Below are 22,957 nucleotides of genomic sequence, written 5' to 3'. Positions count from 1 at the left end.
TTCATCTGACAATCAGTCTTTACCCCTACAGGGTCCCAGTCAGAAATCCCAAGTCCCGTTAATGAACCCAGTCTGGGCTTTGTTAGTGCCCTTCCCTGGTATGACCTCAATGCTTCCTGGGTTCTTCTCTGTCCACAGGCAACACCCGCATCTCTCATTCGTCCTGTTCAGAAGCCAGAAACAGCTCCATTCAACCATGCTCCACACAGAACAGATGGTTTTCTCTGTGGAGAGACTGCCGCGGTTTCCCCAACAAGAGATGGACCGTGTGTGTCATTACTAGACATCCTAAAAACTCCTGATTCTAGCGGGTTCTGGAACCTAAAAGAGCACTGGACACGAAGCTCAAAGACCGAGATTTAACTCTTTGGGCAAGTCACCTGAAACTCTCTGGGTCCCTGAGACCGCCCTCTGCAAAAATGGGGACAGCATGACCTACTAGATTAAGTCATAAGGGGACGATAAAATTGGACAATATTTAGTGCAGTGCCTGGCACAGATCAGGTTCTTGATGTGGCTAGAATGTGGACATTTCCTCTCCCTTCCCACTACAGGCAAAATGTTGAGAGAAGAGATTCTGAACCAAGGTACTGTGCTGGTTTGGCCAAGCCATCTATGACCGTTAGCAAGATGAACTCTAGCAGGTGGTTTAGCAAAACAAACAAACAAACAAACAAACAAAAAAAACACAAAACAGCCTGGTTGGATTTTATTGTCTGGGATACAAAGCTGCCCTCTCTACTCGGCAACAGGTTACATCCTGGATCCCTTCCCTCCCCCAGAAGCTGGTTTACTTGCTCAAATCACCCAATGTTTCCAGAATGAGGCAGAAGGGCTAAGGGAGCTGCTGGCATCTTCTGGTCACACACACCAGACCTGGTCACGGCTTTTGGAGCAGCTGCCCCATCCTGGCCACCTAGGCCGATGATGACACATCTCCCCGTGGAAGAGAAGTACAGACCCATGGACGGTGCCTGTCACATGAAGGCATTGCAAGGCAAGAAAACCACACCCAGCAACTAACTTGTCCTCCGCACTGGTTTGAAGCCTCGTGGTCACCATAGCAACAGGCTCCCGCTCCAGCCTGCCAGGCGGGGCTGATGCAATTCTCAGGCAGTGAGCAACTACGCCTGGGCTCACCCAGCTCTGTTCCCACTTGGAGGTGGGAGAGTTGGCGGGGGGGGGGGGGGGGGGGGGGGCGGACAAACACAGAGGAAGGAGGTGGCACATGCCCTACAGAAAACTCTGTTCTTCCCCCAGTTCTGTCCAAGGGATGGAAATAAGGGAGCTGGGCCCTGAAGCAAGCCATAGAGTCCCCTCTCGTATACCTAACGCCTAACAAATACGGTGTCATCTCAGTGGCTGCCAGTTCTAGAAGGTTCATCTCTAAGGCCTTAGGAGATCTGGAGGAGGGGCGACAGACAGCACCAAGGGCCTCTCCACCGCCATGCAGCCCCTTCCCTGCCTTCTGAGCCAGCACCCCACCAGGAAAAGCACCCCCGCCCCCCACTTTCCTCAGCCCACAGGCAACCCAGCAACACAGAATTCAACAAGTGATGCTTTACAGTTCCCTGCTCCATTGTGTTCTCTGCCTGTGTTGCACAAAAGTACCCCTAAGCCTGGAACTCCCCCGCAGCCAACATGTCCCCATGATACCACCAATCCTCAGTCTCCCAGCTCCTGATCCCACTCCACAAAAGTCTCATTCACTGGCTGGAGTCAGTGTGAGGCAACAACCCTACACAGAGGACATTCTGGCCAAGAGCCACCTGACCTCTTCAAGCACCCAGGTCCCCCAGCCTCATGGAATAAGAACTTGGAAAGGAGAGGGATCAAGTCACACATTCCCATTCCTACACACTCTCTCTCTCTCTCTCAAGAAACAGGGAAGGAAGCCATGTTAGGACCAGAGATTGGCAACACTAATGGCCCTTTCTAGCCTCCCAGTGCCTACCCATGGATGCCGGGTTCTCCCTCCCAAGGCTGTTGTCCTGGTGAAGATGCCTCTAGTGCCAGGAATGCTTCCCTCCTGCAGGCTTCACTCCCTTCTCCTTCCCAAGAGCCACTTCCCGCCCTACGGTCCCTCCTACCTGGCCCACACCAAGGCCATCCACCCAATCAGAAGCTGGGCTTTGGCACAAACAGGCCCTGCTCTGGGACCTCTCACCCCACACTGGGAAATGTGCCCGCATGCAGGGAGAGGGAGGGAAAGCACGCTTCCACAGCACCCATGGGCTTCCAGGGGCCGGTCACACTGGGCCCTCCCAGTGGCCACCGTGACAGATGTGGGCAGTGCTTAAGTCCAGGGGCCACCTGGGAGAGGGTGTTCAGAGGATGTCCTGGTAATGTGTCCTGCAGGAGCCTCAGGACGACTGAGACCAGATGAACAGAGATGGTAAACGCTCAGAGCTACAGGTGGCTTGCCACATCTACAGATCCATGGAGTAGATTTGAGATGTCAGACATGAACACATCCACGTATGGTCAACTAATTTGCAACGAGCATGCCAAGACCATTTGACAGTTTTTCAACAAATGGTGGTAAGACAACTGGTATCTGCCTACAAAAGAATGAATGTGGGCCCTTAATTCATACTTTACTGCATATACAAAAATTAACTCCAAGTGGACTGAAGACTTTACATGTAAGCGCTGAAACTATAAACCTCTTAGAACATAAGGGTTAAAGCTCATGACCTTGGATTGGGTGAAGGACAACAAAAGCATGAAAAGAAAATGCAGATAAACTGAATGCCATCCAAATCAAAAGCTTTTGTGGTTCAAAGGACAGTATCAAGATAGTGAAACGACAACCCATTAAAATGGGAGAAAATATCTGCAAATCATATACCTGATAAGGGACTTGCGGCTAGAATATGTAAAGAAATCTCACAGCTCAACAAGAAGACACATAACCCAATTAAAAATAAGCAAAGGATCCAATGAGACATTTCTCCAATGAGAGGCAGCTCTCCTCCATTTCATTGACGGACATCTGATGTGTACCTACTATGCGCCAGGCACTGTGCCTGTGGATGGGGATGCAACATGGAGGAAAAGCAGACTCAGCCTCTGCCTTCATGAAGCTTCCATCCAGTGGACAGGAAGAACATACTGTGTCTGGTGCCTTAGTAAGTCCCTTAATTCTCACAATGAGGCCAACAGTCTGAGAGCTCCTGGCATGATACTTAGTACTGTCAGGAGTCCCGCTACTAGCACAGCCTTCCGGGCCTCTGTGGCCCAGTCTGCTGGCTTCCTGAGCCACAGCACTGGTCCCACCCTTCACCTTGCACTTAACACCTCTAGTACCTCGGACTGCCCCCGGACATTCCCAAACTCAGCACTGATTCTTGCGTCAGTGCCTCTGCACGTCTCCTTCCCCACTTGCTTGCCTAAATGAGAGATTCAAACCCGGTTCAGCAGCACGTCCCCCCAACAGCTCTCTCTGGCTCCCACTTAGAAGGAATCACTTCTGATGACACTCAGTATCATGTACTTGTTCAGGAGAGGAGACGGCCCTGAGGTTTGAATCTTGGCTCCACCACTTATTAGCCGTACGCTCTTGAGCTAGTTACCTAACCTCTCTGTGCCTTCGTTTCCTCAGGCCGGGAAGGCTAAATAACTTTCTCATGGCTATAGGACTAGTCAGTGGTGGAGCTGGGATATGAATACAGGCAGCCTGGTCCAGAACCAGGCCTTCCATCCAGCTCTAGCTTCTTTTCTTTTTTAAAGATTTTATTTATTTGTCAGAGAGAGTGCTCATGCACAAGCACGGGGAGTGGCAGACAGAGGAAGAAGCAGGCTCCCCGCTGAGCAGGGAACCCAATGTGGGGCTCGATCCCAGGACCCGAGAATCATGACCTGAGCCGATGGCAGATGCTTAATGACTGAGACACCCAGGCGTCCTGACCTCTGATTTCTTTTAACTGAGTGTCTTGACCTCTTCCCAACATAGCCATTGTGTCCAGAGATATTAGCCAAGAATTATATATCGGACCCTGACACACAATTGGCCTCAGAAGCAATAATAAGAGATGCAAACAATTAATTCACTTTATCCTCATACCACCCCATGAGGTAGGTACTACTAATACCCCCATCTTCCAAATAAGGAAAATGAGGCACAGAGAGGTCACATATATTATCCAAGGTCACATAGCTGCTGAGTGGTCAAGCTTGGAACCCAGACAGTCTGGTCCCAGACACTACCCTCTCTCTTGCTGCCAGACTAAAACCATAATGCTACAGTGCACACTTGTCTAACATTCCCGGGATCTGGTCTCTCAGGCCACGGCCCAGGAGATGTGCTACAAGGGCGAGGCCACGGGTAGAAGCTGCCCCGTAGGAGCGGGGAGATGCCAGCAGTCATGACAGATGGCACAGTGTTCCCATGCCAGTGGGTGCATGCGCAGACAGCCTTGGCAAGAACAGCGGAGCCGTGAGACCAGATGAACAGAGATGGTAAACGCTCAGAGCTACAGGTGGCTTGCCACATCTACAGATCCATGGAGTAGATTTGAGATGTCAGACATGAACACATCCACGTATGGTCAACTAATTTGCTGGGCACAGACCCCCAGGGCCATCAAGCCAGACATACGAGGGGGCACTCTAAACCACTGCTAATTGACCCATCATTGCAGGATGCAATCAGTTTGGCAGGTCACCTTTTGGAATGGATTAAAAATGAGCATGTCACAGACTAAGAGTAGGTATTTCTTCGTGAAGCTTGTTTCAGGTATACGTGTGTGTGTGTGTGTGTGTGTGTGTGTGTGTGTGTGTATATATATATAGTTTGTGTGTGTGTGTGTGTGCTGTGTTGCAGTGTAAAATGATTTTCCTGCTACGGATTTTGTCCAAAAACATAGGAGTACCATTATTACTACTAAATAAGTTGTAGCTTATTCACAGAATGGGATTCTATGCAGCTTTGACAATGAATACTCTAGAGCTGTACACGAGAACAAAGACGAATCTCAAAAACACAATTTTAAGCAGAAAAAGGCAAGCCACAAAAAAATACTTATACGATGATTCTATTTACATAAATCGCTGGCAAACCTGCACAGTTATGTTATTTAGGAATACATTCCTATGTGTTAAAACTCTGAAGAAAAGGAGGGTGAGCACAAGATTCAGGATGGTGTTACCTCTGTCTGCACTGCGGGCGGGGCGGGGGGGCGTGAAAATGAGTGTGATGGGATGAATTGTGTCCCCCCCAAAGAGATGTTGGGAGTCTTAACCCCCAAGATCTCAGAATGTGACTCATTTGGAAATACGGTCCTTACAGAGGTAATCGAGTTAAAATGAGGTCATTACGGTGGGCACCAATCCAACATGACTATTTTCTTTATACAAAGGGGAAACTTGGATGCAGAGACATGGGGAGAAGGCCATGTGAAGAGGGCAGGCAGAGGTCGATCGGGGTGATGGATCTATAAAGCACACAACATCAAGGATTGCCAGTCACCCAGCAGAAGCTGGGAGGGAGGCACAGGACAGATTCTCCCATGGAAGGAATCAATAGCAGCTGGCACCTTGACGTTGGACTTCTGGTCTCCTGAAGTGTGATCCAACACATCTCTATTGTTTAAACACCCGTCAGTGGAGTTTGTATTAGCAAATGAACTCAGTGAGGCCTACATCGGCTTCTCAGGCCTGGCAAAGGTCTCCTTAAGCTTCATGGAGGACAAATGGATACTTGTCTTGGAAGTCCTTATTAAGCCAAACCCAGACGCTTTATATTCTCTTTCGTATGTATGTTATATATTTCAGATAGAATATAGAAATCAAAATTATGCAGGCATGGTCCAACCATTCCATTTTATACTTCAGGGCACTGAGAACCTGCTAAGGTCACAGAGCCAGGGAGCAACCAGGCCTGGAGAAGAGCTTGCCTCCCAGTTCAGTGAAGGCCATTGTCATAGGCACAGCCCCGAGTCACCCAGAGAAGGCTGAATTCTACTGAGAGTACAGGGAACCTGGAACTTGCAGGAAATGAGAAGGAAACCTTCACACTTTTGTGCCACAGACCCGTGGCCGTCTAATGAATTGCATAGACCCTTTTCTGAAAAATGTTTTTAAATGCATAAAGGATGTAGGACTACCAGGGAAATCAGTTACTCTGACATGCTATGCTAGCCACAGGGACTCTGGTGAGGCCAAGAGAATGAACTGATCACCGCCCATGCACACTGAGACTCAATATAAGTCAGTGATGGTTATTGTCAATATTAGGAACTACTTCCATGGCCTTGGGCCTGGGTCAATGATGCTGAGGACAGAGACTGGGGACCCACACCTGGGTGCTTGGGGACCACCATAGGGCCTGGATTCGGTCGAAGGAGGAGGGATGCTACCCCTGAATGCAGGCCCCTGTGAGTGTTGTTCCCCGCAGGGAGGCAGGTGCTGTCCGGAGAGAATAGGCCCCTTAGGACTGAGAGCAGAGGGACCCATAGCAGGCCCTACCTGGAGCCAGAGAGGCTGGCCATATAGTAAAGCACGAACACTACCAGGAGCAGAGCCATAAGGGCCTGTGTTCAAAGGGCCTGTGGTCTCGTCTATTGCAAAAGGGCAGAAAGTGACACAACAGATGCACCTATGGGGCCGGGCATCTTCATGCATTACGTAACTGAATGTCATCAATGTTAGCACCGTAGGTATGAACCACACCGTGAATTCACAGGTGAGGGGATCCAAGGCTAAAAGATGGAACTACGTCCCAGAACCCACACCTGAGGCTCTTGGGTTCTACAGAGACCTGGGTTCTATTATGGACAACATGGACAACAATCACCCCTTACTCTAGTATAAATAAAACAGGATGATGGACACGTGTCATCACTCTTCATTGCCTCAGCTATTTTTCCAGCGACCTCACATCATACACAGGGTGGGTTTTATAACTCTCACTCTGTAGATGGGGAAAGATTCAGAGAGAATGATCTTCCTGGACACAGCCTAGTGTCTTGGAGTATGTTCCTCCAGGTCCATTCTCCCTGCTTCTGCACTCTGGTTGCTCCAGAGAAATCAGAGGAAGGGAGAGTAGGAGGGAGTATTTCTCCGCCACCACCTCCCCCGCCGGCCCTCCCCGTGGGCCACCCAGGCTGTGTGCTTCCCCTGAAGGCTGTAGCTCCTGCCAAGTCTCACAGGTGGCCTCTGTGCCTCCAGGTGTGGGAACCAGACCCTCCCCTCACCCTGCTCACATTTGGGCTCATAGTCCCATTTAAGCTCTCCCCAAACTCCCCAGCCTGAGTGAACCACCTGTTTCCTGCTGGACCCTGATGAACGTGGAGGTAACTGGAGACACGTAGAAAAGGAAGAAGATGGCAGAGAACTGGAAGGAGTGAGTAGCAGAGACAACAGACAAAGCTTGTGGTCTCAGATTTCTCTTTGAATTAATTGGAGTTAACCTTCGGAAAATGAGGAAGGACCACAACACTGAGAAACTGGGCCTGGGGGAGGCACGTGGTGGAAGAAGAGGCAGTGGAGACTTGGATGCGGGCTTCTGGCCAAACGGAGCCGCTAATGCTCCCTATGTGAGCGTTCTGGAAACTGGCCTCTAGTCACAAGCTGGGATAGGGGCTGGGGCAGAAAAGCTGGGATAGCAGCAGGCACCTCCACACTGTGCCCCTAGGATGGGCTGAGGTGAGGGTGGGTGGGTACATGATGGCCTGGAAAGGAAGCTGCAGGCCTCCCCAGTCCTTGCCCTGGCTGAAGGAGCCAGCTGGAGAAGGGGAGCTGCCAGATCCTCTTTCCTGGGCACAAACATCCAGGGTTGGTGCTTATATGTGGGGCTCTGAGGGGCTTCTGTCATGCCCTGGTCCCCAGCCTCACCTCTGCCAGGAGCACGCAGGTGGGCTGGGTGCCCAGACCCAAGACAACAGAGAAGAGCAAAGAGGAAAGCTCTTCTCAGGGGTTAGGACAGTGGAACATGGCTTTTCTCCCCTCTATTTCTAGGCATTTTTCTCATCTTCTATAACGGCATGCATTCCTTTTATAAAAGAGAAAAAAAAGTCTATCCTGGAGAATCATGAACATTTTCAAGGAAAAGGAAGATATCACATTGTGACACAATTATGTGTGAATTAATAAATCTGAAAAGGACCTGGAATTAGGATTTACAGGCATGGACCTCAGACATGCCTGGAGCCTGGGCCAGTTAGGGACGCTCACTTTCTACCACCTCTCAGCAAAGATGGATCAGTGTATCTTGTACCTGGTGACAGGCTGGCATGTGGCCAGAGTCTCTACAACATTCAGGGGGGTAGTGGGCAGGTGGGTAGGGACCCTAGCATGCGCTCCTCACACCTGCCCGAAACCCTCTTTCCATCCAGGGATCTCCAGGGAAACCATGAAGTCACACCTCCCTCTGGGAGCAGGCTGTGTTATCGGCTGCTCTGTGAAACCATCCCTGGAGGTTTCCATGTCCTTGACCTTAAAGAAACTTTACATCTTTAGCAGTGGCTGTTGGTAGGCAAGATGTAGCCTCGTGTCCTGTTAAAGAGCAAGAACACTGGGGCCCCACTCTACGGGTTCATATCCCAGCGCATCCCTTAACTAGCTATGTGACACTGAGCAAGTTACTTGCCTAATTTGTGCACCTGCGTTCTCATCAAGGGTCTTCTCCATGGGACTCTTATCAAGAAGAGAATTTATAGACACAAAGTGCTTAGAACATTGCTTAGGACATTTGGCAAGTGCCAGGTAAATGCTAGCTGTTCCCACCGCCATTTGCCCATGAATCACATCATTATTTTTTCCTGTCAAGTCTATAAAAACAGCCTCAATATTTCTGTGTCAAATCCACAGAAACTAGTCCGCTTAGCCTCTAGGGGGTCAGCCAGGGGGTGGGCAATCAGGGGGTAGGAGGTCCTGAGGAGGGCTGCAGGCAGCCAAGGCTGCAGCCCCAGCCCTTCCGGAAGCTGCCCCTGCCTGGAGCTGAAACCTGGAGGCAAAAAGCCCAGGGGAAAACTCCGGAAGCAAGCACCATACTGAAGGAAACCCCTCCGGAAGTCCTAAAATATTTCCACAGCCCAGAGAGAAACTTTTAAAGTGAAAGCAGCCATAAGAATACTGACAGGAGAGCCAGGCTGGCCTCTCGGGGTCCTGGGCACGACCACAGGGCCCTGGGGCCCTGGCCCCGGTCACGAGGCCTCCTCCCCAGAGCTCACACAGATGACTCCTGCCTCCCGGGGCTCCAAAGAGCGCCCCCATGCCTTCCCAGGGAGGGGCCCCATCCCTGCCCTCCTGGACTCCAAGGCAAGTTTCACTTCAGTCATTCTCAGCTCTATTTTTACTCAAGGTGGCAAGAAACAATGAGTGTCTGAAGCAGGACAATGAAGTCACCTGATTCCAAGGCCAGGGACCACAGCTGACCTTTACTGGGAGCAGGGACAGGGAAGGGTTCTAGAAACCTCTCAGGGACTTCTCTCCAGGGCCAGAAGCTTAGGTCTAGAGCTCACTCCCCAGGCAATGACTTCCCAAGGAAGTGACATTCAGCATCATCCTCAGCTAAAGACCAATAAGTGCTCCTCTAGGCAAAGGAACATCCTATGCAGAAAATACCAAACTATGACCAGGCATGGTGTGTCTGAGGAACCATGAAGAATTCAGTTTGCCTGGAGGGTTGGGAGCATGGGAGGGAGCACGAGGAGGCAAGGCAGCAGGTGGGCTGCAGACAGTGTCTGAAAGGATGTCATACTAAGGAGTTTAGATTTTATCCTACAGAAAGGAGGGAAGTGGGAAGGCACTAAACTGGCAAGTGACTCAGTCAGATCCTCCAGAAGGGCTTGGAGGAGTCTAGGTCCTTCCTACCCAGGGCATCAGCAGAGGGCTTGCTAGAAATGCCAAGTGGGAGGGCGCCTGGGTGGCTCAGTCAGCTGAGCATCTCCCTTCGGCTCAGGTCGTGATCTCAGGGATCCTGGGATGGCAGTGGTGAGTCTGCTTCTTCCCCTCCCTCTCCCTCGGCTCCCTTGCTGGTGTACACACACACTCTCTCTCTATCAAATAAAAATACCTTCTAAAAAAATGCCAAATGGGAGGCCCTGCCCTAGACTTGCTGGATCAGAATGTGTATTTTCACAAGAAGTCCCCGCTGATTAATATGCCCAGAGCTGAGTGAGGCCCTGAGCTCTGGATGGGGCCAAGAGAGGGTCACTGACTCGGTCTCTCCAAAATTCTTTTCCGACTGCCCTCCTCAGGCCCAGCCCTGCTTCCTCCTTGCATCTCCCCTGCACCATGATTCTCTTAGGGGGCCCTTGTACGATGGACCCAGACCACGCAGAACACTCCATTACTTCCTACCCTCTCTCCACCAATCACAAAGCCTTTCCAAGTTTCCACCTGTGTGAGGGCACAGCTTGGGGTGTGGAAAAGGGAGAAGCAGGCAGTGGTTAAGAGCCAGTCCCCAGACTGCAGGGGGTGTGCAGAAGAGCTTTTCAAACACACAGTTCTCATTCAGAGGGCCCTGGCACTTGGGTTCTTCTAGTGAAGACTGTGGGCTGGGGCATCCACCCAGATCTGGGTTTACAGCCCAGCTCAGCCCTTTACAGGAAAGCTATTTAATGTCTCTAGAATCTTAAAGAAAAAAAAAGTTTCCTCATCTATAAAACTGGATAAAAATAGTTGGGACCGCCACAGGAGGCTGAAGATTAAATGGAACATTGTTTGCAAAGCGCTTAAGGACAGTGTCTGGCACTCCATGAACAGCAGCCTTTGTTATTTGTCTTCATGGCGCTAAGGAGTTTAGAGTCTGGCAGGGAAGAAATGACAACAGCCTGGAAACGCGCACAGGTAAACACAAAACAATAGGTAAGAAAGCAGCCCCACCCACCCCCATGATGGGGCCCAGAGCAGTCAGGATTCTGAGCTGGGGTCCTCACTGAGGCGAAGGCTATTGTCAGGCATGAGTGGGGAGGGGGGGGCTTCCTGAAGGTGGTGGGTGCCCAGGTGAGGCTTGAGAGTGAGGGGAGTTCAGCAGAGCACAGAGGGTGGCTGCAGGAGGCTGGGAAACCTGAATGGACAGTGTGAGGAACCCCCAGCCCACACTGCCCGGCATGGGGAAGCCTGAAGGCAGTTTGGAGCTCATGTGGAAATACAATGCTCCATGGAAGGTTTCTGGGCAAAGGAGTGGCCAGCGCAAGTGGGTTTGTCATCAATAAGGCCACTTGGAAAGGGGGTGGGGTCAGAGAAGGGGTCTACTCAGGCGTCCGCTAGAGGGCCTGGCTGTTGTGGCGGTGATCAGCCAGGACAGGGTGCTTGAGCCAGAAACTGCATTTGGACATCAGATGTGGCCCATCCTTCCTTTGTAGGGAGCAAGAGAGAGAACCTGCTCCTGCTTCCAGTCTCTAAAGATTTTGCACCGAAAGATGGCACACGGCGCCCACAGAGACATCGAGGTAGGCACCATCCATGCCCAGAGGAGGAACGTTTAGTCAGGGACAACCATGGGGTTTGCAAAATGTTTGCCCACCTAAATCAGGGGGAAATGGTGCTTCCACATGGCTGAGTGGCACACCAGCTGGTCCCTCATTAACCCTCTCAGTGATGTGCTAGAAAATTAATAGCCAAGGCATTCAGCTCCATTAACACCAAAGTTGGCCCTTCAGGGGGAAAGGGGGTGGGGAGGACATGGGTTTCATCTAGACAGAGGCACTCAGAAAGGCAGATGCTTGAGCTTCTGCCATTCAGGAAGGGGGTGAACATCAGAGGCCTGGTGTGCACCCCCTGCCCCATGGGAGAAATCCCTAGCAGAGGCCAACCCCAATGGCGGCTCTCTCTTCTTGCCCTCCAGCACAAGGGTAATAACAACCTTCCACAGGTTTCACTGTGAGGATTAAATGAGATCATGAACTCGAGAACACTGGCTCAAGTGTGGTACCCATTAAATGTGCAACCAATTGCTCTGTTCTTTTTGTTTTTATTTGAAAAGTGGGCTCAAAAGAGAGAGAGAGAGGTCATGGGCGGCTTTTCATCCAGCTAGAATCCGGTTACAGAAGGGTCTGACTTGGTTCACGGTCTGTAATCAGTCTCCTAGGGATGGGAATTAAGAACCTTGGAGCTCTGCTCCCCAAACTGTGGTCCCTAAACCTTCAGCAGCACTGGCATTACCTGGGAACTTGCTAGAATGCAGAGTCTTGGGCCTCAGACCTTAACAAGACCCCCAGGTGATTCAAATATACAACTGAGTTTGAGACTCTGCTCTAATATATTTGTTCCTAAGAGAAAACTGTCTTTTTCCTCTCCTCTCCCACCACAGGAAACAGGGGACCCCAGACTCTGGGTAGATAGAAGAAGAGAATGCCAACACAGAAGGGCCCTTTGATTAGCACCTGCTTGCTAGCCACACTGCATTAAAGCACACTCAAGCACATATTGAGAAAATTATTCCCTTCTTGATTCCTTTCAATCTCCCTGTTACTGAAGAAGAAAGACTCTGTTTGATGCTAGTATGTCTTTAACATCTTTCTATCTTCTGTTCCTTTTTTTTTTTTTTAAAGATTTTATTTATTTATTTGACAGACAGAGATCACAAGTAGGCAGAGAGGCAGGCAGAGAGAGAGAGAGAGAAAGAGAGGGAAGCAGGCTTCCTGCGGAGCAGGGAGCCCGATGCGGGGCTCGATCCCAGGACCCTGAGATCATGACCCAAGCCAAAGGCAGCAGCCCAAACCACTGAGCCACCCAGGCGCCCCTGTTCCTTTTTCTTTAAACAAGAACACAGGAGGCTTAGACCTAGATCTTTCCAAGGGCAACAGTGCATAATTTGAATTAATAATCTTGTTTAGTTTTTAGTGCATTTATTTGTAAGGTAACTTTTGGTTTATTGCAAGTGGTGCATATTGCCACTCGTTCCCCTTCTAAGAAAGTTCTACTTTAAACACCGAATAGAACTGAAGAAAAACAGTAAGTCCATAAGAACAGAATTGTGGGAATCTGGCAAAAATCCCAACAAAGGTATAGAAAGCACCACGGTTTGGTAAATTATTATTCCTTACAGTTCATAAAAGCCCTTTGGAGATCATCTTGCCCACTGTTTTCCTACTGCAGGTCACGAAATCAATGTAGTAGGTCATGACAGCACTTTCCAGGTTTGCTTTGAATGCAACAAAATGGAACAGAACAGAAGGGCATAAAAATATAAGTGCACTACAAACATTATAGAAAGGGTAAGTACTGTCCAATGAAACTTTTGTTTTGCTTTGTGTATGTACTGGCTTATAGCAGAAAATATGTGGATTATGTTTAGATTGCAAGAGTTAGAGCCGAATCTCCCTTTGGTAGGTGTCCCCAGCTGCTGCTAATTCTAGTGGCGAGGAGAGGTCTCCTCCGGCCAGGCCACCCATGAGCAGAATGCCCTTCATGCTACACCCTAAGAAGGTCCCCACCTTGGCTTTCCGGCTCCTCTCTCACAACACAGCTGACAATAGTAGTTACTGCCACAGGTGATGAAACAGGCACTCACTCCCAGCCCTGCTCAGGTGAGAGAGGCTGGGCCTGCTCAAGGCTGAGCCTCTGGTCTGGAACCCCAGGGAAGGCAGTAGCAACTAAGGCCTTGAGGGCAACTGAAAGTCTTTATTTGCCCCTCTATAAACAGAGGAGGAGCCCGGGGGTGGGGGTGGGGTTGGGTGGGGTTGGGTGGGGTGGGGGGATGCAGTCATGGATCCCTACACCCAGCCAAACAGGGATTCCTAAAGATGCCTTGCAGACTCAGAGGAAGTGAGCTGCCAAGGCAGTTTGGGGCAGGGAAGGGAAAGGAAGAGAATGGAGTGTTGGAGTGCCCCCTCCCTGGTCCCCAACTTACACCTCTGGGCTTTGGTTCTCGGCTCAGGGCAGGCAGTCCTCTGTTTCATCACCTCCGGAATGCTCACCACATGCAAGCCCTTTCTGCAACTGTCTTGAAAGAGGGGTCTGATAGGGTGAAAGCCGCAGCAGACTGACCCCTTGGCAGGGGGCTCTGGGGCCCTGGGGGAATGGGGAGAGGGGCTGGAGGCTCTGCCCTCCCCAGGGAACCAGCCCATCATTAGCATGCTGGGTGTGGGTGAGTTCAAAGGCAGAAGCTAGATCTGCAGCCCAACTGGCCCTGGGCCTCAGCAAAGGACCTTGGTGTGCAGTGGCCTAATTTAGGGCCGAGGCCCTTTATTCTCCTCTGGAAACTGTGGAGGTGAATTTTAAAAGGCCGAAGAGTGAGGCCAGCACGACTAGGCTCTGCCAAGTCCTCATCCTCCTTCAGTCCCCATCTACTCGCCTCTGCCCTTGCTCTGTTCTAAAAACTGGGCACTAGCTGTACCTCATCTCTGCCCCCAGTCTATTTTCTCTCTTTCCCTTAAAACTCTTTGTTGTTGTTGTTAACCATCAGTGTTTCTTGCCAGTGATCCCAGGGACAAGGTAATGCTGGGATATGGGCTCTAAGCGCCCACAGGGATAACTCCTTGGGATCATTCCTTTGGAAGACGTCGTACTGTTGGTAGGCACTTACAGACCACCCAAAGGCTGAGAGCTACCTGAACCCCATGGGGGAGCCAAGATAGTTTTTACAGTTGTCATTTTAGCTAGATAGGTGAACAGATCAAGCAGCTTCCATGAACAACCAGCTGCCAAAGGGACTTGACTGGTATTGCTGTGCAAGGCAAGGAGTATGGGAGAAAGCACATGTTATTAGAATCCAGCCAACCTTGTGCTCAAAGCCTGGCTTGTCCTCTAGCTCTAGAACCTGGAATTAATTACTTAACTTCCCTGAGCCTGTCTCCTCTATATAAAAAAGAGATAAGAACTCCTGCCTCAAAAAGTAGGGCCTTGATGAGGACTGGTCATCGCACAGGGTTAATGCCTGGGACTGCGATGACACACTGTAGCTACTCCAGAGTACTGGCTACAATCATTATTGCTGTTGGAAGGCTAAGCAGAGAGACAGAGCCCCCTGAAATGTGATCCAGTCCAAACTGGAGATCTTTGGCCATAACCTAGCCTCTCAGGGCCTCTGTTCTCTCCTCTCAGGATAACCTAAGGGAAGTATGGAGCACAGCACAGCATCTGGCCCATAGTGGGGCTGGTTTTACATCATGTTCGTTCTTTCCAGACCAAATGGAAAATGTAATTTCTACAACCTCAGCAGGACTGATGAGCTTTCTTTTCTTTTCTTTTCTTGAAGATTTTATTTATTTGAGAGAGGAAGAGAGAGCATGAGCAGGGGCTGGAGAGGCAGAGAGACAAAGAGAAGCAGGCTCCCCGCCAAGCAAGGAGCCCGACGTGGGGCTCAAACGGGTCTCAAGCCCAACACCCTGGGATCATGATCCAACCTGAAGGCAGAAGCTTAACCCACTGAGCCACCCAGGCACCCCAAGCTTTCTTTTCATTGGGCCCATTGAGAGACCCAAGGGTGAGGTTTCTATGTACCTCTGTGGAACCCAGACACGTTTCCCAAAGAGGTCCCCATTGTACAACTCCAAGGTATGTCATCGTATGGATGGAACCCATTGCCTCTCTGACCCTAAAACTTTCAGAAAGGGCTTTTTCTCCTAAAATTTCACCTTCAAGGGAAAAACTCAATCACAAAGATGGTCCCCAGGCTTTTTAAGCCCAGGGTAACTTGCAGCTGAACAGGGTGACCACAAGTGAGGAAATCAATTGTTGCTGTGGAGAACAGATGTCTCCCAGGTAGGAAAATAACTGGGCTTAATTACACAACATCTTTGTTCTCCATAATCTTGATCCATTAAACCCTTGCTGCTAGCCAGGAGGCAATGCCCAGGAGGAAGAGGTTAGCCTAGTGCACTAATATGATCAACCTTTCAATCCCATAAAGGTAATTATGGTCACAGCCTTTCCCAACAGCCCTGAGTAAACCCACAGATCCCTAGCCAATATGGGGCTCTTCTAGGCAGCCCCAGCTACAGCAACACACCAGACAGGCCAACGGCCATGTTGCCCAGAATGACAAGGACTCTGAGCTCCTCAGCACTGGTCCACCCAAGGCTTTCTAGCCCCCCAACCCTTTCTGGAGACCTTCCTCATCTGAGGCAAAACACCTGACCATACCTTCCATGTCTGTCTGTGGTCTAGAGGGATATGCAGGCATCAGAAGTGAGCATGGAGAGAAATGGCACCTGACCAATTAGGTCACTGCAGAGCCCAACCCATCATCTCCTGAAGACCACACTAACCAGTAGTTTCTATATGACTAGGAAACCCATATTCATTTTTTATTCTGGTGTGTGGAGGGGAAGGAAAGGCAGAAGAGAAGATAGGAAAAAAGCATAGGTACAGAAAACTGAGTGAGAGGCTCAGATAAGGTCAGAATCTGGGGACAGAGAATGTTATCCTTCGTTCAGTCAGTCATGGTACCAGTTGGCCCCACCTTGAAAGGCTCTTTGCCAAATGCCTTGGGCAGGGGGGTGGATTGGGCATCTATCCCCAAATCCTCATTGGGGGTGTTTCTATAGACTTCCTACTGCTCTGATTTCTTTCTCTCCATTTACCGGGTATGGGCAGGTTTTCCCCAAGCTTCAGGAACAAGCAGAACACTCCCAACTGCCAGTCAGGAGTATCACGGCTCATGGCTCCAAGTGACCCTATGTTGCCCCAAGAAACGCACAAGGCCACAAATCAAAATCAGTCTCTCCTGTCCTGTTCTGGGTACAGGTAAGCTTCAGGCCTCTTCCTACTGGTACTCAACTGAAAGTGCTAAGACCCTGGTAGAAAGTGATGGGTACTGAAGCCCCACAGATTGCTTCCACAGCCAGGGGCCTGGCAGAGGTGAACAGGGATGGACGTGGAATTGACAGTGAAGCTGCCTAGTTCCCAGTTTGTCCCCAAAGGGCTCAAGCTGAGCCAAACAGCTGCAGGACCAACACTGACAGTGAAGTCTTCTAACTGCACAATCGCAAGCCCTAGCAACCGTGGAACTCCCTTGGGGGGTCTCTGACTCCATTGCAAACTACTACAATTACCAAATCCACACAGCTGGAAACTTGTGAATGGGCCAATGAATGGATTTCTGGGATTTCTGGTGGAGTAAGAAGTTAAAGGAGCCAAGAACCCAGGAGTTTCCTTCTCCCTCTCATACTCATGCTACCAAAAGTCACTGAAGGCTTATGTTGCAGGGGGAGCTGGCCTAGGCACCACCTAAGAACCGGGTCCAGCACTCTGCACCTGCCAGCACCCTCACCCCCTTCATAGCCCTTTTCCACTCATCAGCAAGCCCTTCACAGACTGCTGTTTGTGATGAGAACGAGGAGCTGGATAGCTGAGCAACAGTCCCACAGCACTCCTCACCTTCAAAGCAGCTTATAAACATGAATGAATCAGCGCGGAATGTACCAGAGACATCCTGGTCTTGCATTACAGAGAAGTACGCGCAGGGCACCCAGGAACCAGACCAGACCTCAGAGAGCAGCCCAAGTCTTCCGTCCCATCCGCAAGAGTGAGGCGGAACGGGTTCTCTCCCTATTCCCGTCTTCTACCCACTTAGCTAATTCTTCACAAATGTGCCTGTCATTTCTTCTGTTTTCCAAAGAACAGCAGCAACAATCACAGTAACAAAAATTCTCCTCCAAGTAGATGACTTCATTCTGCCAGCCCCAACTCCAGCAGCCGTGACAATAATGGACCAGTGTTAACGAGAAGGAATAAACGCTGGGGCTTTTCAGAGGGGGAAGAAAGCACCCAAATGCAGGTGTTCACAAGGACATCTGGGGTGGTCTGGTGCGCTGGAGTGAGACAGCTGCTCTGATCAGACCCACAGTCTGTCAGGCCAATCGCCAGGTCCTTGGCGTGGCTGACAGAGGAGTAAGATGGGAAATTGAGGCTGGTTCATGATGGTCTGGAGATGCGTATGTATGCCCACAGATGGGCTGTATGCCCACAGCCCCAAATGCTTTCTGGGCTCTTGGAAGTGTTGCCTGGGGTGAAAAAAGAAAGATTTCCCATTTGAAGAGGTTCCAAATCATTGCCTGCCATCCCTATCTCAGTTCAGCTCTGTTTGGAGGATATGGTATCCACTTGTAGGGGCCGGCTCAGAGCATCCCCCACTTTGTTATTCCACAGAACTTAGTTTAAATCCAACCTTACCCCATGCTATAGAAGAAAACTGAGAGAGTGGTTAAGAGCTCAGTGGAGAAGGGGATGAGAGAAAGACACAGAGAAGATAAAAGGAAGAACGCAGCCCTATAGAAAGAATCATGCCAGCTATGGGGAGAGAGTCGAGGCAAGGCCCCAAGGGACAAAGCTGATGTTATTACATTAATGTAGGAAAACGAGTGGTACAGAGGCAAGAAGGGGTGGCTGGAAGCCTCATCTGCCATTCCAGCTTGTCGGGAACAAAGACCCTGCTCCAATGAGCCCCATATCGCACTGGTAGCTGGGAGTCAACTCATCTTCTTAGGTCAGACAAATCCCATCACAGCATCCCTTCTGGACTTCTACCATTGGGACAAAGGGGCTCTGTTGTCTACCTCTTCTCAAACACCCATCCACCTGCAATGAAAATGTGCACACTCCTCCCGGCATTGATGCTGAAGCCAGGAAGAATGAGCCGACATCCCTAAAAGCAAGAAGCAAGTCAGAGGAGGGGCCAGTTGGCAGTCTGGCACCTTACAAGTAGAGAATCAACAGTGAGTTCAACCATTCCCCACCATGGCTCTAGGACCAGCTCTCAGGTCCTGCAAGAGAAACAGGGACAGCTCGGGCTCCCAATCACTGAGGTCACTTTTCCTGCTGGACCATTTCAGGAAGAATCCTGTTTAAACAGAGGACCAGAGAGACAGATGCTTCCCATCCCATGGCATCCCAAGGCCTTGGGTAAGCTCAGATGTCTCTAGGTGACACTCAGAGTCTTCCTCAACAACGTGGGGAATGATGTAATTTCTAGCCTTGTCACTTATCAGTTATGTGACTTTGGATCATGATCAGAGCTTACCATAGCTCTCTTCCTGCAAAACAGAGATGAGACCACAAGTCTTGCTCAGTTGTGTGGCCTGAAGAGGATGGCTGGAGAGAGCCCAGAGTAGTGCCTAGCATATTCAAGCTCCTCAGGATATGCTATTATCCTGGTTACCAGGAGCAGCACTGAGGAAGGGCCCCTATCACTGGGGCGAGGGGAGGGATGTCCAGTCATATCTCTGAGACATACACGGGCCACCCTGTGCCTGGGAGACATCCCCTTTATAATGCCGCTGGATATAGCTTTTGTGGGGACTTCCCCCCCAGGACTGTGAGCCTTGTAAGCAAACAGCTTTCTGAGAGGCAGAGCAACTTCCTCTGGGAGCCACAAAACCAGGCTGCCAGGCAAATGACAGCCCGGGTATTTGTTTTAATTGAGGCTCCTGTCAAGAGGAAACTTCATGGCTAACAGCCCAAACATGACTGCACAGCACCTCCCCAGGAAGCCTCATTCTGTGGCTCTCACATAAGCCATTTTCAGGAGGAAGGCAGGGACTCCTCACATCGCTGCCAACTCAGCGCCTCCCCCGACCCCAACCCAGGTTGCCCCAGGAGCCCAGAGGCTGGGGCAGCAAGGAGCACGGCAGACAGTTCCAATGCCAGCCTGCCTCCGTCAGGCCTGGTTAGCAGGCACCCCCAAAGAAGGCTTCAGGCCAATGCCCTGTCCAGGCCCTATCTTCCTCTGGTCAGCAGTAATGTTCAAGGAGACCTCTCAGACAGTCTGGCTTCCCTGCTCCAAGGGGTGGTGGTTGGGGGGAGAGATAGGAAAACTTGGAATAATTAGGTTGAGGAGTCTCCCTCAGGGCAAAAGAGAAAAAGCCAGAGACAGATCTCCATAGGATTCTATGCTTTGAGAAGTAGGGAAATCACTACTGGGTTTTGCAAAAGGGCCAGGAATATTCAGGAACAGAAGCAGCATGTGAATATGAGGCATTGTATTTACTGTTATTGGCAAAAGCACAGCTAAGAGGTCACTAATCCTTCCTCGGGGTCATGAGTGGATCTATAGCAGGCCCCATTCACGCAGACACACGTGTGCACACACAACGCCGCACAGCCATGGGCCCTGACCTTCACCCAACGGTGCTGGCCTCTGCCAGGGAAGGAGCAGATGGAGTGGCTGGGCTCAGTGTAAGACTGACACCCAGGGGATCCAGCTTTGCCCCTTTGATGTTGAAAAACCAAAGTGGAATGAACCATCACAGGGAGAGCTGGAGGGGGATGAGGAAAAAAAGATGGAAGGGGAGGAGGAAGGAGAAGAGGGAGGAGAAGGTACAGGGAATGATAGGGACCCAAGGGGATACAGAGGTCAGAGGCTGGATGATAAGTACTGAGGAGCCTCCAGGGCAAGGCCTTGGGGTTCAAGGCACCATCCTTGTCCATTCCTCTCTCCTTCCATATAACTGTCACTAAGGAATTTGAGACAGGTTAACCTTTAAAAAATGTCCTTGTCCCATGGCAAGTGTCCAGAAACTGAACTTAGCACCCGGCCTCCGGAAACCCCTAACCCCCTGCCTCAGGACTCTGCGCTAGCAGATACAGCCAGAGATTGGGAGGGTCCCCCGGAAGTGCTCAGAGAAGGCAAAAGGCACTTACTAGCTTCTGCAGGAGCCAGCAGGACCCTCTTCCTACCTCGCTGAAAGCTTTGGGGAAGGTGCTTCAAGGGAGAGGTGGAGAGAAGGGCGGAGGTTCCGTCACCTCTGCAAGGCAGGGTGTAAAGTGAGGGCGCTCAGCTCTCCAGGAGCCCCCAGAATGTACGAGTGATCAGTTACACATCCCCGGCGGCAGCGCAAGAGCAATCACATGACTGAGGCAGATTTGGGAGCGAGGGGGTGGAGAAGCCGAGGTTTTTGGTGGTTTTTTTTTTCTTTTTTCTTTTTTGGGGGTTGGTGAGGATGGGGGAAGTGATGAGGCGGGCAGGAAAGACTGCTGAGCCGGAGGTTTCCAGCTCCTTCGATCCAAATGGCCCCCATGGAAATCTGCACCTACAGTCCCTTCCAACCGACCCCGCTTCCACCCCCAAACACTCAACGGCCCCAGGATGTCCCCGAGGTGACAAACTCAAGCGCCAAGGACTTTGCCAAAATGGCCCTTCTCCTTCAGCGTGGACAGAAGGAAGCGGAGGGAGCACCCTACAAGAGCTCTCCTTCCTAGGGGCTGGGGAGTGCTCAGTTACACAACAGGTGGGAAAGGGGTGACACAGCTCTCCGGATCTCCACTGGCCCCCACCCGCTCGAAGTCCGCTCCGGGGACCCTATCTGCGGCCGATCGCTGGGGGGACCCCCACGTCGCCCCCCATCCGCCCTACCTCCCGGCCCCCTGGCACCTGGCCGGCGGTGCCCGCAGCCCCCAGCCCCGCGCGGGGCTCCCCAGACAAGCCCGGCAGGTCGCGCCCCGGGGCCGTCGGGGCGCGGAGACCCGTTCCCGTCCGGCCTCCCCGGCCCGAGAGCACACGTACTGCTATAGAGGGTGTCGATCCAGGAGAGACGCGGCAGGCCCCGGTGGCTGAGCGGCTCCATGCCCGCGGCTCGGCGCGGCGGCGGCGGCGGCGGCGGCGGCTCCGTCAGATCGGAAACCCGACCCTCATCGCACAACAAAGGAGGGAGGGCGCGGGCGGCGGGCGGGCCGGCCGGCGGGGAGCCGGGAGGGGCGGCCAGCCCCGGAGGCCGAAGTTGCCGGGCGCGGAGTGGAGGCGGGGGGAGGCAGGGAAACAGGTAGCAGGGAGGAGCGAGGTGGAGCTGCGGGAAGAGGAGGAGAGGGCGGGCGAGGGCAGGCGAGCGCCCCCGGGAGCCCTTCCGGCCACTGCGGCCCCGGCAAGCCCGGCTGCGGATCCCCGAGCGGCGGCCCCGCAGCCCGCCCGCAGACTAGCAACTTCCCCCGGGCTGCGCGGCGGCCAGGGGCGGGGGGCGGGGGCCGCGACCAATCGGCGCTAGGCTCCCGCGCCCCCTCCCCCGCCGCAGCACGCCTCCAAACCCGGTCGGGGGTGTGGGGAGCAGCCCCAGTCCCCTCGGACGCCCAGGCGAGAGGGGCTCCAGCGGGTGACTGAGGAGTGGTCCCGCTGGGGGTCTCCGGACTGCGGCGCAGGCCCAGGCGCCTCTTCCTCCCCTCGCTGGGCTCTGCCGAATTCTGACAGCCCGCAGACTAAGTGCCGCGGGGAGACCTATGGGCCCCGCAGGGGTGACATCACCTGCCACCCCAGGATCTCTAAGCGCAGTTTCTGGGGCCGGTGCCGCCGTCAGGCCCCTCCCCTAGGCAAGCCTGGGGGGCGGCGCGGACCTGGTTAAGGAAAGCCTTGGCCGCTGGGACACTCCTTCCAAACCTTAATAACCTCATCTGTTTAAACACCCTTGACCTAAACGCAGGCCGTTCTGCCTAACACACCAGAGGGCAGGGGCTGGAGAAAGGCAGGGGGCTGGGGGTCGACGAGGGTCAGTGGAGGACACACTGGAGACAGGAGAGGCTCCAGGGTCTTCACTGGGTTCCCCAGGAGACTTCCTTGGGGACCTACAGTTGCAGCCCAGGAGGCATACCTTGCACACATAATCACATACAAGTTGAGAGAAGTCTGGGGGCAAGGTAGCTTTGTGAATAGAACCTTTAGAAATGAAATTCCTGGTTAAGATCTCCCAAGAGCAGTGAAGAGTCTGTTGAGGGGGCTTTAGGCCCATCTCCTGGGACCCAAGGCAACTTTGCTGCAGATTTGGTCCTATAGGCCTCCTCTGGCCAAAGGACTCTGAAGGGCCAGGGAGGGAGGGGAGGAAAGAGAGGGTGGGCAAGGGCAGGGGGCACTGAAGCTCCTCTTCTGAACCCAAGAGAACGGAAGCTCCATGGTACTCAGCTCTCCTTGGACCCACCCACATGGCGGCAGGGCTCTGCATCCTTCCAAACAACCACAGATCCAGTTCTTCTTGAGGGGAGGAGCAGACCCTCGCCCACAATGCTGAAAGGAAGCATGCAACCAGCCCCAGCTGGGGGTAGAGGCCTCCAACTCACAGCAGGTGAGCTGAGCCCCCAGTAGGTG

General features: G+C 52.1%; 1 protein-coding gene across 3 annotated transcripts in view; it reads right to left on the bottom strand.

The window, feature by feature from the left end:
• The window catches only part of ABR (ABR activator of RhoGEF and GTPase), a 177,270-nt gene that overhangs the window by 111,100 nt on the left and 43,213 nt on the right, over nucleotides 1-22,957 (bottom strand). Inside the window, exon 1 of one of the 3 annotated variants that reach the window (XM_059380545.1) lies at nucleotides 21,395-21,846. The exons of the other annotated variants lie outside the window; for them this stretch is intronic. Coding sequence (XP_059236528.1) covers nucleotides 21,395-21,455 — 61 coding nt within the window. The 5' untranslated portion in view covers nucleotides 21,456-21,846. Of the gene's footprint in view, nucleotides 1-21,394; nucleotides 21,847-22,957 lie in introns of those variants that run through there. 3 annotated transcript variants of the gene reach the window in all.

The sequence above is a fragment of the Mustela nigripes genome, chromosome 16 (assembly GCF_022355385.1).
Source record: "Mustela nigripes isolate SB6536 chromosome 16, MUSNIG.SB6536, whole genome shotgun sequence".
Classification (NCBI taxonomy): domain Eukaryota; kingdom Metazoa; phylum Chordata; class Mammalia; order Carnivora; family Mustelidae; genus Mustela; species Mustela nigripes.
Note: the sequence above shows the minus strand (reverse complement) of the source record. Positions and strands in the feature narration are given on the sequence as shown.